The 18,196-nt window shown below is 64.3% G+C and overlaps 1 protein-coding gene across 18 annotated transcripts in view; it reads right to left on the reverse strand.

The window, feature by feature from the left end:
- The window catches only part of BRSK2 (BR serine/threonine kinase 2), a 56,576-nt gene that overhangs the window by 8,715 nt on the left and 29,665 nt on the right, over positions 1-18,196 (reverse strand). For 12 of the 18 annotated variants that reach the window (XR_002136077.3, XR_002136076.3, XR_002136075.3 and 9 more), the window contains exons 2-16: positions 15,043-15,137; positions 13,764-13,849; positions 11,580-11,720; positions 11,061-11,177; positions 10,342-10,375; positions 10,145-10,213; positions 9,839-9,985; positions 8,374-8,405; positions 7,907-8,071; positions 7,723-7,820; positions 7,496-7,646; positions 5,796-5,861; positions 3,799-3,859; positions 2,885-3,092; positions 2,536-2,584 (exon numbers count right to left, since the gene is read on the reverse strand). Coding sequence is in view for 15 of the 18 variants with exons in the window: in XM_019714769.3 (XP_019570328.1) it covers positions 2,536-2,584; positions 2,885-3,092; positions 3,799-3,859; positions 5,796-5,861; positions 7,496-7,646; positions 7,723-7,820; positions 7,907-8,071; positions 8,374-8,405; positions 9,839-9,985; positions 10,145-10,213; positions 10,342-10,375; positions 11,061-11,177; positions 11,580-11,720; positions 13,764-13,849; positions 15,043-15,137 (1,519 nt within the window). In the remaining 3 variants the exon portion in view is untranslated. Of the gene's footprint in view, positions 1-2,535; positions 2,585-2,884; positions 3,093-3,798; positions 3,860-5,795; positions 5,862-7,495; positions 7,647-7,722; positions 7,821-7,906; positions 8,072-8,373; positions 8,406-9,838; positions 9,986-10,144; positions 10,214-10,341; positions 10,376-11,060; positions 11,178-11,579; positions 11,721-13,759; positions 13,850-15,042; positions 15,138-18,196 lie in introns of those variants that run through there. The other 6 variants (XM_019714771.3, XM_019714770.3, XM_019714763.3 and 3 more) reach the window with 2 other exon arrangements.

Consider the following 18,196-nt stretch of genomic DNA (forward strand, 5'->3'; position numbering starts at 1 on the left):
CTCCAGGCCACCCTCCATGCCTTCCATCCCAGGGGCTGGTGGCCGCCCAGCTGCCCACCTCCCTGTTGAACCAGCCCAGGTCACTCTGTGGGTCACAGAGGTGGCTTCAAACCCCAGGGACCCAGCTGCTGTGCCAGGCAGGGCAGAGGCTGCACCTGCAGAGACCCGGGCTGGCAGCACCCCCCTGCCTGGCCCCTCACCTCACCCGTGCCCAGGGCTTCCCTTAATCTGTTTGGTTGGTCACCACACTGGTCTTGTCACTGTCCTGTGTCTGGGGCTGCCCTTCTGAGGTGGAGTCTCCTCCCCCGCCCCCCGTGACAGCGCACACCAGTGTGGGATGGACTCTTCAGCCGCCCCCAACGTCCTGCCTCCTGAATTCACATCCGTGCAGACCTCTCCCTTGGGCATGGGCGAGGCCTGTGACTTGATTCTGACCAAGAAAACCGGAAAAGTGGATGTCACCTCCGAGATCAGTTTCCATAAGGCCATGACATCCATTTTGCTAGCAGATCTTCCCTGCTTTTGGTGAACCACTGACTGGTGGACAGGCCCACACAGACCCGAGTCCTGTCCTGCCAACACCCTGAGCTCCGCCGCAGGTCCAGCTCCTGTCCAGCCTTGCGATGAGCACAGCCCGGTCGGCGCCCCACAGCTGAGGGCTGGCTGGGCACGCCAGGTCCTGGGCACAGACTGAGATGATCAGGACACTTTACGCTGCTGAGTGTTGGGAACCGTCCTCATGCAGTCTTCGCTAGAGAACACCCAGGCCGCCTTCTTGCCGCCTCCCTTGCAGCCACAATGTGGACACGTGACCAGGGCTCCACGCATCAAATGCGCGCCCTCAAACTGGGGGTCAGTGATGCAGAAGCAGGGACCCGGCAGGAGGTGGTCACCCCAGCATGTTCAGGGCCGGAGCCCAGCCTGGTCCCCCGTGCAGCGTCTTGCCCCGTGTTGGCAGATCGTTCCCCAGCTGTTCCAACGCACTGCCAGTGGCTTTCATGGCCGTGGGACTTCTTTCTTTGCTCATTTCCATAGCTGCTCTTCAGCCGCCTTGAGAATTCCGGAGACCAACCCACCTGCCAACACAGCCCTTTCCACCCTCGTCCGCTGGAGCCGCCTGTGCCTGGCCCGGGGAGCTCACCAGCCAGACTCCGACGTGAAGAACTGGAGACACGTGTCCTTTCACACCGCGCAGCCTCACTCAGCTTCCCGCCCCGGACAATGTGCTGCGTTGGCAAGTGCGGGCTCCTGCCCTGACGGCTTGCCGCGGTCCCCACACTGCACTGGGGCTTGGAGCCCAGGAGACGCTTGAGGGGGGCAGCTTGGGAACCCACCAGTGGGGGCTCTGCTGTCCCCTCCCTTGATGAAGATGGAAGAGTCACAATGCAACCTGGCTTCTTGTCTGGCTGAGCCAGAAAGGCCAATGGAGGGCATGTGGGGACGGGCCTGTGACAGTTACTTTAGGTGTCAACGTGGCCAGTTTGGTCCAATGTAGAGCATTGTTTCTTCAAAGGTATTTTGTAGACGTGGCAGGTAGCCAGTGACACCCCCGATCGCGTGGGTGGGCCCCATCTAGTCAGTCGACAGCCTTAACGGCAAAGGCTGGGGTTTCCCAGCAAAGGAGTTCTCCTCAGTGGCCACAAAGGCCCTGCCCGTGGCCTGCAGCAGCGCCCCAACCTCAGTTTCCAGCCTGCCAGACGTCGTCTCCAACCGGCCCACCCACACACCCTCCTGGCTGTTTCTCGAGGACCCTGACTGACGCGGAACTCTGGCAGCTGAGGGACAGATGTCTCGGGGCCAGGAGGACGTCCTCTGTGGGGCTGGCTGCACCAAGCCTCCCAGGGCCACCAGGGCCACCGTGTCTGCTCATTCCCATTGGCCCCTCAGGTGGAGGAACGAGCCCTCCACAGGGACTCACTGAGGAGAGGCTGCAGGCCACCTGACAACATCAGGCTATGGTGGTGGCTTTTCAACCTTTCTGAAGAATGTAACGATTCCATTAAGAGTATGTTTGGGAAAGCTTTCGACAACAGCAGAAAATTGCCAGTGAAGGGACACACCCCTGGGATGACCGAGTCCCTAACCCAGCACCTTGGGGCCTGGGTGCCAACGGGAGGCGCCCACTGTGGGGCGGTGTCTCCAGCCTCACCCAGAGCACACAACACAATGACAACAACTTCCCTTCTTCAGACACTGGCCGCCTGCCTCGCTGCCTGTGTGTAGTCACGGCAGCCTCCCGCCGGCCGGCCGCCCACCCCAGCACGTGCAGGGCAGTGTGAGCGAGCCAGGGCTCAGCAGGTGTGGACACTCACTGTGAGGCATGGCCGTGTCCCTCGCCTCCAGCCAGCCCAGGTTCTTCACCATAGGCTGTGGCTTCTGAGCAGAGCTGGATTTCCCCAACGGCCCCCACCCTGCTGCTGGCCTGGTGCCCACAGTGTGGAGACTGGAGGGAGGGGCCAGCGGCAGCCGGGCCACAGGGAGGAGGGGCGAGATGGGAGCCCCCAGTGGGTGAAGCGCATGACAGGGACCACTTACTCTGGGGAGGACTCCGGGGTCAGGTTGGACATCTCCTCTGGCGTCGGGACTGCAAACAGGGACAGGGAGAGCAGGTGTGACCACTCTGCCCTTTCCCCTGCACGTGGGGCGTCCTGTGGAGCCACCCCCATCCCCCCCATCCCCCCTCCCCACCTCCATCCTTGGGCGCCTGCGAGCACAGGCCAGCCCTGACCACAACCTCGGGGCCTTGGGACATGGGGAGCTGTCCTGACCTCTGGTGCTGAAATCAGTCCGTGACTTGTCTGGCCTTCAGCCAGCCCTGCTGTCCCCCAACGGATGGCACTGCCCCCCACAGGCCGCCTATCCCTTGCCGTGTCACTGCGCTCACCTTGCAGTTTCCGGCGGTGGAAGCGGGGTGACCCCAGGAAGCTGTTCTTGATGGAGTTGAGCCGTGTCCTCCAGGGCACCCCTCCGACGCTGGGGCTGGACGGCGGTGTGGGGTTGGGCGTGCCCGCTGGGCTCTCCTTGGGCGTGTGCACGGGCGTCCCCTTGGGGGTGGGGAGGGGACTACCCCTTGGAGAGGGGTGAGGGGTCACCTGTATTGTGGGGACAGATTTGGTGTTTGGTTCAGTTCCAGTGGGTGGGAGCCGGGTGGAGGCCGGCAGGGTGGCCGGCCCGGGGGGCAGGGCCAGCTGGGGGCCGAGGCTGCCGGGCACAGGGGGCCGGGCCTGGGCGCCGGCCGGGAGCGGGTTCGACTTGGTGCCCTGTAGAGGCTTGTCGGTCAGCTTGGCCTTGCTTGGCAAGGTCTGGGTCTTGGGGTTGGGCCGAGGGGCGGCCTGTGGAGGGAGGACGTGTCCGGGCCGAGAGGCGCTGCGACAAGCTGCGGGCTCCACAGAGGTGGCCGGGATGCAGGCCACGAAGGGGAGCCCGGGGGGCGGGGGAGGCAGGACAAACTTCCTAACAGGCTACAGGGCAGGAGGAGAGCGTGGGGGTCGGCCATGCACGCGCCCCCCCCCCCCCCCGCATGCACACAGCACCAGGAGGACCAAAAAGAAGCCAGGGCCGCAAGGCAGGACCAGCGGGCACAGGCAGGTGTGGGGTGGGAGCGTTTGCCACAAAAGAAAACAAATGACACACGAGAAAACAAACAAAACAGAACAAAAAAACGTGCAGTTAGCGAGAGCAGCAGCAACGTGGTGGCCCCAGCGGCAGGCGGGGACCAGGCGGGGGCCTCTTCCCAGGGCTGCTGAGCCTCCCCTCCTTAGTGTGGGGGCCCAGGCAGGCGGAGGGCAGGTCACTCACCCGGGGACTGCTGAGAGGGCTGGTGGACAGGCCTGAGGACGCGCCACTGATGGATCTCGACCTGGAGACACAGGCGCAGGGCAGGCTCAGCCTGCGAAGGGGCCACAGGCTCTCGGCTCCTCTCCCCCCAGGTGACCATCCAAGAGGCCCGGAGACCTGGCCATGTGCAGGCCTGCCCTGCTGTCCCCACTTGCCTCCCACCAGGCCCAGGAGCCCCACAGCCCCTTTGGGCCCCCCACCGCCCAGTCAGAGACCTATGGGTGCGGCCTTGGGGCTGCTCCCCACCATGCAGGAGCTGTCAGGCCTGAGGCCCGGGAGAGCAGAGAAGGCCTCCACAGGGTCTGTGGGGGGCGTGGGTGGATGGAGGTACGAGGGCAGACGGGCTTTCCGGGAACAGAGTCCGGCCCCCATGCCAGGTCCACGCCACACTCCAGCTGCCGAGCCAGGCCTGACCCCCAAGGCTGAGCTGTCACTCGGCCCAGAGCCTCACATCCCAGCGTGTAGGCCACCAGCAGGGCACTAGCCAGCCCTCCATGCCCACGGCCCGCCCGCCCAGCCCATAGCAGGCCAGCCCATGGCCCTCCTCGCAGCAGGAGGGCCTGCCTGGACAAGTCGAGGCTGGGTGGGCACTGGCACGGACTGTGGCTTTGGCCCCCACTGGGCCCTGCCTGGGCTTGGGCCGGAGGGAGACCACTGGCCCAGTGTGCCTGGCTGGGAGGCATGTGGCCACTGCCCCCTTGGGGCAGGAACTGGTTCCCCCCCGGGGCAGGGGCAGGCCTGCTGGGCCTCGCACCACCATACCACGTGGCCTTGAGGGGACGCAAATGTCTGCTCTCCCTTGGGCACCTGCTGTCCTTAGAGGAAGGAAATGGGACTGGGGGCCGAGGCTGCCCCAGGAGAGGACAGGAGAGTGAAGGCTGCTTCTGCTGCCCCCCCGGGCCTGTCCACCCAGCCAGCCCAGCCTCGACCTGGCCCCTGGGCTGGGGGAGGAGCACGGCCTGCACTGGCCAGACCCTGGCACTCGGCTGCTCCACCACACCCATGGGCTGGAGTCTCACGGCCATGGCCCTCCAACTCCCGCACCTGACACAGCCACAGAGCCGGGGGGCATTGCCCCTGACCCAGCCCCGACCGCAGGCCACACAGTCAGGCTGGGAGCGAAAGCCTTCAGATGCTGAGAAGGGAGCTGTGAGGGCTGGTCAGCCCCAGCTGGGGCCCCCACAGCAGCCTCAAATGAGTCCCAGTGCCCGGGGCCTCCTACCGGGCCAGCGTGAACTTGTGCCTGGCACAAGGAAGCAAAAAGCAGCCAGAGGAAGAAGGGGTTGGAAGCCATCGCCACACCCTCCTGTCTAACCAGGGGCCCCTGGAGACTAAGCTGCAGGTGCCGAGACAGAAGGAGAAGGTGTGTGGGAGCAGGTGCCAGGAGACCACAGGCCAATGGGAAGGCCTCACCTCTGTGGCCCTCAGGCAGCAGACCCTGCAGGTGCAGGGCGGGGAGATGGGGAATGGGAAGGTGGGGCCATGCAGACACCTGGGGCCGGCACACTTCCTGCCACCAACTTGGGAGCCTGCAGGTGGTCTTGGGCCGGCCGAGCCGCCTGGGGCTGCCACTTCCACGCGGGCCCTAGCGGGCAGCAGGGTGGATGGAGGGGCCAGGGGTCAGCGCTGGACAGGGGAGAGGTGAAACCAGGCCATGAGGCCCACCGGCTGCAGGGCAAGGGCAGCCCGGAAGGGGCCTCACACCTGCAGCCACTCGGAACCCAGCAGGGAGAGCACAGTGGGCCTCCCAGCCTGTTTCCTGCTGGCCATCGGCCTCGCTCAGCAGCCCCACTCCTCCTGGGCCTCAGCCTGGCCTGACCCAGCCCTGCCCCCGGCTTGCTGGAAGGTTCCCTTGCTAAAGGGGAGAGGGCTGGGTGCAGCTGCGGGATGCCCAACCCTGCCAGCAGGCCCGCGTGGCCTGTGGAGCTGGGGGCGGGGTAGGTGGGCAAGGTGTATACCTGTCTTCTTTGCTGAATTGGGGGTGGGCTTCAGCGATATCCAGGCTTTTACTGAACACTGCTTTACTATAGCAGGAACAAAGCGAGAAAACAGAGTTACTCCCACAGCCCCAGCGGGCGCCCGGGAGCCAGATCTCCACGCGCCTGAGCTGGGCGCAGCTCACCTGGCCCCAGGCCAGGGCACACAGATGCCAGGGGACATTAGGCAGGAGAGCGCAGGGCCATAGCGTAACCCCTAGTGACCTGCTGGGCAGGGTGGCCTGGCCAGGCCTTGGAGGCTGCCCAGCACCGACCACCAGCCCCAGAAGCCCACCAGCCCCAGCAGGCGGCCCATTGTCACTCAGTGCCGAGAGGTAGAAGCAGAGCTCCGAGGAGCAGCAGGTCGGGAGGTACAAGGAGGAAGGGGCACCCGGGGACCATCAGGCCGGTTCACACCGACCCCATCCCAGCACCTGCCCCTGCAGCAGCCAGGTCTGGAAAGCACAGCAGAAGCCACAGCACGATGGGCCCCATGCCCAGCTCCTGCCCCGAGGCCCAGGCCAGTGGGGTGGGAGGGGTGCGGGGTGCTGGTACAGACAGGAGGCCGGGGGCCAGGCTGGGAGAGGTGCGCCCACAGCAAGCAGGACCCAGGCCAGCTCCTCCCCTCGCCCCACCCTAGTGCCAGAGCCCGTGAGCGGGGAGCCGTGGTTGTCTGGAGGCCTGGAAGGAGGCTGTGGAGGGCCAGGACCCCAGATCAGAGGCTGAGCCAGCCTGGTTCCCTAGGGACGGTCTGGGGCCACTGGGTGACAGTGGACCAGCAGCTCAGTTCAATCCTCATGGTGACCCAAGCGCCCTGTGGTTCCTGTTTGCTGGCAGATTCCCTCAGGCCTGACCAGCTCAAACATCTAGCCCCCAGCTGAGCGGAGGCAGCCTGGGCTCCCCAAGTCCCCCGCCTTCTGAAGCCCCCGCCTGGGCAGAAGCACTGGGCCCCAGCCCTGAGTCGGCTGTGCTCTGTGGGGCCAGGATGCCTCACCTTCCTCTAGGGGGCTCTGTGGGGACAGCCCAGACCTGCTCATCGCCCCCAGAATTCCATGTCCCTTCCCCCTGCACAGCGACAGGTCCCCAAACAAGGAGCAGTAATAAGTGGGAGCAGGCCTGCTGGGCTGTCAGCTCTGAGCACCGCTTGACCACCGTCCAGCCCCCCACCTCAGCCCAGCCTACCGCAGTCCAGTCCACTGCACACCATTCCCACCCAGCCGAGCTTGGCCCAGGCCAACAAAGCAAAGCCAAATTCAGATCAGTCCAGCTTAGCCCAGCCCAGTCCAGTCTAGTTGGGCCCAGTTTAGCCCAGTCTAATCCACTGCAGTCCAGTTCAACCCAGCTCAGCCCAGCCCAGCTCAGCCCAGCTCAGTCCAGTCTAATCTACTCCAGCCCATCTGGGCTCAGTTCACTCCAGTCCAGCCCAGCTCAGCCTAGGCCAGTCCAGTTCTGCCCAACCCAGCCCAGTCCAGTTCAGGCCAGCCCAGCCCAGCTCATTCCAGTCCAGGATGGCCTAACCCAGCCCAGGCCAACAAAGCCAAGCCCCGCCCAGCTCAGCCGGGCCGCCGGGCTGAGGGCAGAGATAAGCTAGGCCAGGCCCAGCACCGCCCGTGAGGGACACCCACACTGAGCAGGCAGGACACCAGGAGCTAGGGCACTGGGTCTTCCCAGGAGGCACGTACCTCTGGCCGTGCTGGGCCATCTCGATGGCCCGCCGAGCAGGCACCGGCGAGCCACCGTCCGTCACGCTCAGCACCTCCATGGACTTGCGCTCGGGCCGCCGCTTGCCGTGCCGGTTCAGCATCGGGGAGTCGACACGCTTCCGGGGAGGGTCTGCGTGCAGACAGGGGTCAGGACCAGGCAGCCCAGGGGCCAGGCGGGTGGCGTGGGCATCCCCGGGGCTCTGTACCTATTTCGTTCCTGGGGGGCAGATCCTCATCCTCGTGGCTCGGGTACCTTTCTTTCCGGTCCAGGAGGAGGAAATAGATCATTTTCTCCTGGTTCTCCCTGCAGGGTGGGAGGGCCCAAGAGGTTGGCACCCCTGATGGCAGCCCTGGGGGCCGCCACGTCCCCGCAACCCCACGCGCACGTACTCCTCGGACAGCAGGTCCTGCAGCAGCTTGTTGCGGTCCCGGAAGCAGCCCAGGGAGTGCATGCTGTCCAGCACGTCAGGATCAATGTCGTCCAGGCTGGGCAGCGAGCGGATCTGCACCTTGCGGGGCACGGGCTGCTCGGGTTCGGGCTCGTTCTTGCCCCCTCTGTGGAAGACAGGGGCCACCAGCGGCCGCTCACCTCGGGCTGGCCTGAGGCCCTCCGGCCCCACCAGCCCTTCCTGGGGACCCTGAGTCCTACTCTCCCTGCACCCAGCCCCTGTACACCTGCATCCTGCCTGTGCCCAGTGCAGGCTAACCCCTGACGAGGTCCCCGAGAGCTGGGCCCAGGCTGGGGGCAGGCCTGCACTGGGCTGGGTCCACCCCCCCGCCCCCCGCCTTCCCTAGCAGGCCCTCTGGGCCACAGCGACAGGCAAAGCAGGCGATGAGTGGGAGGAAAAGCTACTTACATATACCATATGTGTTTCTGAATGTGCTCTAGCTATAAGAAAGAGAAACAGGAAGTTAGTACGGAGGAAGGAGGACAGAGCCCACGTTAGGAGGCCAGAGGGAGCAGGAGCTGGGAGCACGGGGAGGGGAGGATGACTGTGGAGGAAGACAGGAGTGCAGACAGCAGGAGGGCTGGGAGGGGACGGGGAGGATGGAGATGGAGGGAAGGGGGGAGGAGAGGAGATGAAGGAAAATGGGGAGGGACTGCGTACCCAGAGGCTCCAGGCTAGCCTCCTGACCCTGCCTACCCCAAGTGGAAGAGGTAGTGCTGCTATAGAGAAAAGGATGTTGGGGTGCTGGGGCTGCAGGCAGGGAGCAGGAGCCCTCCACCCCCACTGCCTGTGCTGGGGGCCCCTTGGTGGCTCAGGGAAGAAGGCCTGAGAAGCAGAGCAGAGAGCAACCAGGGGCTCAGCCCACCTGTGGGGAGAGGCTGGGGTGCAGGTGTGAGCAGGAGGCTCAGAGGCCCCCATCCACCAGACTCTGGACAGCTGGGTTGGGGAGGGTGGGAGAGGGTAGCCTCTGGTCACCGGGCCACCCCCTTCCTGGATAGGCCAGCCCAGAGGAGTCCTGCTGCCCTTGCTCTGGGGACCTGCCATCCTAGTACCAGCTAACCCCTGACGAGGCTGGCTGGGGGCTTCCTTCAGAAGTGGGGTTTCCTTCAGACCCCCCCAATGCCCCAGTAGTCAGTGGGTCATGAGGAACTAGTCCCACTGACAGAGCTGGCCTGGAGGTAGGGGGAGCAGGAGGTATGGGGGGGCCAGAGTCTCCCAGGCACACCCAACGTTCCGGAACGACACCTGCAGGCAGAGGCCAGCAGGATGCCCCTGTGCCCACACACACACGTATATCTGCACACACTCACACCTGACACATGCACACACACATGCGCACACACCTGCACACGTTCTCACATGTGCACAGACACCTGTGCACACATGTACACACGTTCAGAGCTGTGCACACACATGCACGTGCACGCACACCTGTGCACATGCACACACCTCCGCACCTGTTCACACAGCTGTGTACTCACCTGTGCACACACACCTGTGCATACAATGTGCATACACTCATGCACTCACAGTGTGCACATGTGCACACTTACCCACATACCAGTTCACACAGTTGTGTATGTACTCACACGTACACTCACACCTGTGCGTGTGTACAAACCTATGTATGCACCATGCACACGCACACACACCCATGTACCCGTTCACACACAGCTGTGCATGCACTCATTCATGCCCACACACCCGTGCACACGCAGGGCTTTCTGTACCACACTTGCAGGCACAGTTGAAGTCTCCCTCTCCACGCCAGTCCTTCCCCGGGACGCATGGAGATGGACCTTGTGCCCCTGGGGACCCTGGAAGGGGTGCAGTGTGAGCCCCGTGCCCTCTGACCCTCCTCTGCCAGACGCACCGTCAGGCGCCGCGCCGCGTCCACCTCGATCATGCCGCGTAGCAGGCTCTGGCAGTCGGGCGGGATGAAGTGCGGCATGTGGAACACGCCCCGCTTCACCTTCTCCAGCAGCTGCCGCAGGTTGTCGTCGTCGAAGGGCAGCGCCCCCTGTCGGCCGGGAACGGGGTCACCGCAGGGCGGAGGGGCTGGGTGGGGGAGGGGCGGGGCGAGAGGCAGGGGGCAGAGATGGAGGGGTGAGGGGCGGGGAGAGGAGCAGAGGGGACAGAGCAGGGTGCCGACGGACAGGCGCGGGGGCGGGGGTCTCACCACCAGCAGGGCGAACAGGATCACACCGCAGCTCCACACGTCCGCCTTGCGGCCGTCATACTTCTCCCCCTGCGAAGGGCACTGCGGTTGGCGGAGGCAGGGCCCGGGGTCTTTGCAAACGCAGGGTCAGCGAGGGAGTCGGCCCCTCGGACAGGCAGGGGCTGTGGGAGGGGGCTGTGGGAACGAAGGCTACTTACCCGGATCACCTCGGGGCAGGCATAGTGGGGGGACCTGAAGGCAAAAGCAGCGGTCAAGATAGGCTTGGTATCCCAGTCGCCCAGCCATGACCTCTGGGCTGCCCCCAGGACCACAACGAGCGGAGACTGAAACAGGTGCCTCCGGGTCCCGTCCCCCCACACACACACACACTCCGCCTGGGAAGGATGCCACACTGCGGGACCCTCGGGCTCACCAGGAGCCTAAAGGGTCTCTGGTGTCACAGCCCTCCCGCTGCCCTGCCCCATGCTCAGGGACCTGAGGGCTCAGTCACACTCAAGGCTGCCCAGCCGTCCGGGGCCAAGGGGACAGACAGACATCAGAGGAAGGTCCACGCCGATGGACTGGAGTCCCAACCCAGCACCACCCTGAGCGTGCACAGCACAGGAAACCGGCACACCAGCCCACTCGGGCAGGGCAGGCAGCCACCAGCGTTGGACCCGCCTTCCAGGGCCTGGCAGAACAGCTCAGGGGGGACCTGCCACCCCACCCCCCACTGGACGACACAATGGAGTCACCGCCAGGAACAGAATCAGGGGGCTGTGGGGTGCTGGAGGGAGCCTGGGGGCTGCAGGGCCACCTGCCTTGGCGGCCACAGAGACCTCTCATGGCCTCTATAGGGCGGGACTAGGGCCGCAGCACTGAGCCACCTCCGGGCCTGTGCAGAACCGGCCGCGGCCGGGAGGGGGCGCCCACTCACCCGCAGCTGGTCTCCAGCAGGCTGTCTCCCACTTGCAAGGACGCCATGCCGAAGTCCGCGATGCGGATGTTGTTCTTCTCATCCAGCAAAAGGTTTTCTGGTTTCAGATCCCTGTGGCTGGAAGGGATGCGGTGGAGGCTGAACTGGGTCCCGCCCCCAGCCCCACCCACACAGCACTGATCCAATGGCAGCCTAGCACAGTGATGTCACAGGCAGCCAATCGGAAGTTGCCTGCCCGGTTGGCTGCGTGGTCTGCAGGACCGAGAGGCAAGGACTCTCGGGTCTCACCGCGTGCTCCCGCGGGCCCCTTGGTGGGCTCTGCTTTACTCCCTGGGGTTCCATCCCCCCTCGCTGCTTTCCCCACACCTGTTTTGGGGCTCCCAGACGGAGGGCGCCCTGTTCCCCAGAACCCCTGAAAAAGCCGTGGGTGGGCACCTGGCAGGAAGCTTCCTGCTGCCCGCGGGGTCAGCTGGGGGAGGGGCACGTGTGGTGGGGTCACGTGGTGGGGCCAGCACACACCATATAGAGTGGCTGTGGCAGAAGTCCAGCGCTGAGATGATCTGCCTGAAGAACTTCCGGGCCTCTTTGGGGGTGAGCCGCCCCTTCTTGACCAGGTAGTCAAACAGCTCCCCACCAGACACGTGTTCTAGCACCAGGTATCTGCCAGACGGGCAGGCGTCGGGTGGGTGCCCAAGGCGTGCAAGCCCACCTCAGGGCCACCCAGCCAGGGCAGCGCTGGCCAGAGGCGTGAGGGCCCCAACCGCCCACCTCCTGGTCGTGGGCCCTCCAGGGCAGCTACGGCTTAGCCCTGTGGGAGCAGGGCCACACATGGCCCCCTCCTGACTGAGGGACCCTGGGCCCCAAGGAAAGAGGGGCTCTGTGGCTGCTGTTGGGCTCCTCATGGAGCAGGGACGAATCAGACACTCGGACCCTCAGCGAGCCCAGGACAGCAGGGCAGTCCTCAAAACGAGTAGGACACGGCCGGAGCTCCAGGGGCTGGCCCTCAAATGGGGTCTCAGAAGCTGGGGGGAAGAGGAGGTGGGCATGTGTACCGGGGTGGCGGAGTGTCCTCCCAGGTGCCTGTGTACCCTGCCCTGTGCTGCATCACGTCACCAAGCAGGGGTCCAGGGACCAGGACCCTCTGGGCAGCTGTGCAGGGCCATGCGGTGAGGGCAGTGGGGGCAGGGAGGTGTCGGGGTGATGGGGTGAGTGAGGAGCCGGCTGTGTTTGAGCTGAGCCCCATTGGAGCCTGAGGGGGCTGGTTTTGGGGGTACAGGGTGGTCCCATCAACGAGTGTACACTGATGCCCAGGGGTCCTGGGGGAGCCTGGGCGGCACACGGAGCATGCTTCCCTAGGAGGACGGTGGTCCTGGGGGGACTGCAGTGGCTGGGGGAAGGGGAAGGGGACGTGAGGAGAGGCTGGTGCAAGGGGAGACGCACAGGACAAGGGCTGGAGAGGACAGGCTGGGGGACTCGGGGACAGAAGTGGGGGAGCAGCTGCCTTCAGAGCTGGTCTTGGAGGACTCGAGGGGTCACAGGGTGGAGGTGGCTCCTGGGGCGTAAGGAGCCTGTCTGCAGAGAAGAGGGCGGGGCACTGGGTGGCTTCCAGGTAGGAGGGGCGGGTCCTGGGGGGCCAGCCCTGCTCCTGAGCGGGAGGGCCCACGTATAGCACAGGCCAGAGGGTGGGTGCCCTGCTGGTGCCCCGACCTGGGGTCCCTGTTGGCTCCTCCGTGTCCAGGCTCCCTGAGCTGCCTTGACACCCCAGGAGGACATTGGGCCCAGCAGGACCTGAACTGGCCGCCCGTGCACCCTCACCTGGGCGTCCCCATCACCAGGTCTCTGCCCAGGCTGTACCCCCACCAAGCTGACTCCTAGGCCCTGCCCCCTTCCTGTCCCCCTCCAAGGTGGCCCCCTCAGATCCAAGCACTCTGCCTGTCACCCCTGAGTCTGTCCCTGACAGCAGCAAGGAGGTGACTGGCGTCCTGCATTTTGTACCATGTTTCCCTGAAAACAGACCTCGCTGGACAATCAACTCTAATGCGTCTTTTGGAGCTAAAATTAATATAAGAATCAGTCTTATTTTACTATAAGACCAGGTGTTTAACATAACAATATAATATAATAATATAATATAATGTAATACTAGGTCTGATATTAATTTTTGCTCCAAAAGACGCATTAGAGCTGATAGTCTGGCTACGTCTTATTTTTTGGGAAACACGGTATGTGGAGGTGGACCACACCTGCTCTAGCACCTGCCCTCTCCCCAAGCTCCTGAGACGTCACCAAGACACTGCAGGGTGAGCTGCTGTCAGGCAGTGGGTGTGTGTCCCCTTGTCACGGTTCTGATGGGTTCACCAGTGTCCGGGGCCCCAGCACCACCATCCGCCTCCCAGCCCTTCAGGCCCGTGGTGACCAGTCCCTGCTACTCAGGGCTCCCCAACACGGGGCAGCTCCTGTCAGCCCATCCTCAGCTGAACACTGGAACTGGTCCATCTGTGCAGCCTGGGGCTCTTGAGCCCACTTTTCCAGGAAGCCTGACCCCCACCCCATGGTGGCTCAAGCTGGTGGCTCTGTGAGTCTCCACGAGTCTCATCAAGGATCAGTGCTGCCACAGCCTGGGGCCCGTCCTGGGACGGCCCCTGCCCAGGCCTCACGGCCACCCTCTGGCCACCCCGACTCTCCGGCCCCAGCAATACCTACAAATATTTTTTGTTTTCATAAACATCGTGCAGCTTGAGGACGTGTGGGTGTTCGATGAGCTTCAGGATGGCGATCTCCCGCTCCACCTGGGGACGCAGGTCAGGCGCGTCACAGGCGCGTCACAGGGGGTCGCAGCCCCTCGTGCCCCTGCATGCATCCACCACCAGCTCATGCCTAATGCTACATGTGGGGCTGGACGTTAGGGGCACAGACCCCACCCTCACCTTCACCCTGCCTGCCAGGCGCCTCTGGCTGCTGGGGACGCAAGGGTCTCGTGGGCCCAGCCTGAGTGGGCTCGTGGGGGCAACACGGGCTTTGGAGGAGGGCCAGTCTAGCCACAGGATCTCCCCCTGGGGGCCGGCCTGTCCCATGCAGCACCGCGCACAGGTGCCAGGGCCACCTCCAGGCCGCTCCCCTGCCAGGCCTTCAAGGTGTTGGGCCCATTCCACCCCCGCTCCCGTCCCCTGAGCTATCTCTCCACTCAGACATCCCAAGGATCTCGATCTCAGTGTCCCTGCCCGAGCCTAGGCCCCCGCTGGACAGCCAGAGGGGTCCTCTGATGTCACCGGCCCTCACCCACCTAAGCAGAGTGCCCGTCACTGCCCTCTGGTTTTGTGACCCATCTGTCCAGCAGGGCAGGCCTGCCCCCGCAATCCCGCACCCCCAGAGGACAAGGGAAGGATGAGTGAATTCACCGGCGAGAATATCAGAGGACGCTCCTATGGGGGGGGGGCTCAGGGGCACAACTGCTGGGGTGGGAGAGCCCCCACGTTTCCGCCCCACACCCATATGTGAGCAGGCAGACTCGGAACCCGAGACTGGTGTCCCCTCCCCACTGAGCTTCACCCATGTGGCTCTGCTCCAGTCCCACAGGGGCGGGGATGGAGGGGGGCTCCCAGGATTGGGAGGGAGGGGTGTAGGAAGGAGGAGGGGCTGGGTGGCCTCTGGGGGCATGTCACTCCCATTCTCTCCTCAGAGGCAGAGGTCTTGTTCTGATTTTAATCAGGGAAACTGAGGGCCAGCCAACTCTCCCAGCAGCACATGGACGACACTGGGCTGCAGGCTGTCCCCCAGGCCTCTGGCTGAGGCAGGAAGAAAGAAAGGGCATGGCCAGCAGGGACCAGCTCCGGGGTGTGGTGACCACACTAGGGCAGGGAGCCATCTCTGCTCAGCAGCAAGGAGGGCCCACCTGGCTGGCCTCACAGCAGCCCCACCCTCCCTCCGCCCGCCTGCCGACCCGCCGACCCCACCTGCACCACCAGGCCCTGCTCCAGCTCACCTTCATCAACACAGACTCGCTGAGCTTCTCCCGGTTGACGATTTTGATGGCCACCTTCTGGCAGGTGACACAGTGAATACCCAGCTTCACAAGGCCTGTGGGGGAGAGAAGCCCATGAGACTCCATCCAGGGCCTCGAGGACTGGCACTTGTGGGCCCTGACCAGCAAGGACCCCACCAGCTCCTGCCCAGGCCCCTCACTCAGGGTCTGGATCCTGCCCCTGCTCCTCCCTCCCAGTGTGCCTTGAGCCAGACTCTCGTGGTCACTGTCTGCCTTCCCACTCTCCCTGGTCACTGTGCAGTACAGCTCCGTGTCAGAGCGTCACTCTGCCCCCCGCCATATCCCTCCTCCCACGCACAGGCCCTCTGGCTTCCTGGAGCCCAGGGTCTCATGCAGGCACATGATACTCAGATTCCCTCCTTCACGCCTTCAGCTGTCCAGCTGCCCCGCGCAGCTGGGAAGCCAGATGCCCTTGGGTCCAGGAGGGCCACTGCCTGCCCGGCCCCAGGAGGCCCTACCCCCAGCACACTCAGCTTCTACCACCCTGTGATCCCCACCCATCACCCTCCTTTCAGCCTGCAGACCCCCAGACAGAGGTGCCCAGGCATCTATGTGCAGCTCACTGCTCTCCCCAGGTCATTCCTGGGCAGCACCCTCACCCAGCCTGCCCTGCACCATCTGCCCCTGTCCCCCCAACTGAGGGAATGCCCTGCTAACGCACCTCTGCTCTTACAGCCACACTTCCAGGGCCCACAGTCCTGGTCACGGCCCCTTGTCACAGCTGGGCGCCTGCCTCCCCTCCCCTCCCTGGCTGGGATGTGCCACCACCACTACAGCCCAGCCTGCTGCCAGCTGCCTTCTGGCTGGATCGCTTTGAGACCTCCAGCCAGAGACACCCTGTGCTCTCCCCAAGCCTGAACCTCGACCCCAGCATTCCCCAAGGTGGCTGGAGTTCCCAGGTGGGCACGTGGAAGTTACACAGTGGTTGGGGGGCCTGGGCGCTGCCACATGAGGGGCGATCTGTTAACCGCGGCACCACAGCCTGGAGGTGATGTCTGCTGTTTTAAGGGACACAGACCACATCAGGGACACCCACGCCGTTTCATGCTCACCGAGTCATTTCCGATTTCAGGTTGCCCAGACAGCACCCCCTGCTTGCCCCTTGTCATCGTGACCTTAATGCCTCCTGTTTCCCAACAGCTTGGGCTAGTCTCAGCCCTGTGTGGCCCTGGCCAGCGGGGTTTCTTACCACTTTGCCCTTGTCATATGCACCGAAAATATGTCCCCCAGTCAGTTGTGCATCTCACACAACCTTATCTCGCCTCCTGCATGGATTTACCAGGTGCACCCACGTCTCCTTCCGAGCCCACCTCAGGGAGGGCCCCCCAGCTGCCGCACCTCTGCCACGTCGCAGCCAAGAGATGAGGCTGTGTGGCTTCAGAGGCACAGCAGCCGCAGGCTGGGCATGGAAGGCGGGTGGGGGCCATGCCTGGTGCCATGCCGGGAAGGCTGCAGGCTCCTGGGGCCTCCCACTGGCTGCCTTTGATCCACTCAGGAGCCCTGTGTTTCCAGGCAGGTGGAAGAGCAGAGGCGTGGACGAGTGGGGAGAGCAGCACCGGTATCCATACATCAGAGCAAGGCTGGGGGACTCCACACCCAGGACCGACCAGCGCCGCCTTGGCCAAGACGCGGAACCGGGTGGGAGCCAGTCCGACGCGGAGCTGTCCAACAGCAAGTCCCCCAAACAAGGCAGACAGGCTGAGAGGAAGCAGGGAACAGTGGGGACAGGCGGCAAAGGCTGCTAATCTGAGAGGGACAAGCTCCTCCAAGTCCCCAAGCCCGGGACAGATGCCAGATGAGACAGGTTCAGGAAGCACACCCCAGAAAATCTCCAGAAGTGAGCCTGGCAGACCCCACAGGGCCCAGGATACAATGAGGCAGGAGGGCCAAGCTCTGCACGGCTGTTCATTTAGTGAAAAATGGGGAATGAGGTAACGTCCCCCAACAGTGCAGTTACTGAGCTGGCGTGAAAACGGTGACACAACTGAAATGCACAGACCAGGGACATCGCTCGAGGCTGACTGCAGTGGGGACATGCTAGTGGCAGAGTGGCCCGGCCCGTGCAAGGGCAGACTCAGCACACACCTCTGCCCACACAGTGGGGGTCCGGTTGTGCTTCCAGCAAAGGAGGAGCGGGGCCTTCCATCGGCAGATCAACAGCACTGCCGGCTGACCGCCGGCAACGGAGAGTTGGGAGGAGGCGGTCATCACCGATGGTGCCGGCCGTGGCCTGCTGAGCGCCTACCCTGTGCCTGGCGCTGTGATCGGGGAACCGTCCCCACCCCATTTTACAGACCGGGACACGTGGCCTCTACGTCACAGTGCATAGCACTCAGAAAGGCCGCAGGACCAAGGTCCCAGCGGACGAGGTGCCCTAGACAAGCCCCACGCCATCAGCACACATGGAGTCACTCTCTGGCCTGTGGGACACGTGGCCAACTGCACCCCGGAACTCTGGCGGCCTCCTTCACCTTTCTCCACTGGCTGCCTCCCTGCCCAAAAAGTCCTCCCCTCACACTCCTCAGAGCCCCGCGTGCAGGGGTCCCTCTTCGGTGAAGCTCTCCTGTCCCGTGTGTTTGGCCCCTGCAGCGCCGGGACCTCCAGTGGGCAGCAGGGACCTGGGGATGGCGAGGCAGCCTTGCTGGCAAGCCCACAGCCTCCCTCTCACCCGCCCCACTGCTCAGACTCATTATCCAATTGTGGTTTTGTCTCTAATTACTGTCTTCACAGCAAACACAGGCGCACACGCAGAGAGGGAAAGTATACCGTGTCACACTGTGGGAGGCCGAGTTGTCCACCCGCAGAGGGGCTGCCGGCCTGCCCCACCCCCACTGCAGGAAGGAGCCCCAGGGCCACTGGGAAAGGAGCTCGAGAGGCCGAGAAGGTCCTGGGCTGGAAGCCTCCAGCAGTGTTGGGGTGCGGGCCTGCACTCATGGCCTGAAAGGGTGCTCACCGTGCTCCCTGCCGACTGCCCTGCCTCGCCCATGGCCCAGCAGTCCCCTCCCCCAGGGCCCTCCCAGCACATCCCGGTGCCCTTTAAGAGCTTGGCGAGGAGTTCACGAGGCCTGGAGGTCCAGCTCAGCAGGCCATGCGC

Source organism: Rhinolophus sinicus, chromosome 14 (assembly GCF_057876585.1).
Source record: "Rhinolophus sinicus isolate RSI-liver-muscle chromosome 14, RSI-T2T, whole genome shotgun sequence".
NCBI classification, from domain to species: Eukaryota; Metazoa; Chordata; class Mammalia; order Chiroptera; family Rhinolophidae; genus Rhinolophus; species Rhinolophus sinicus.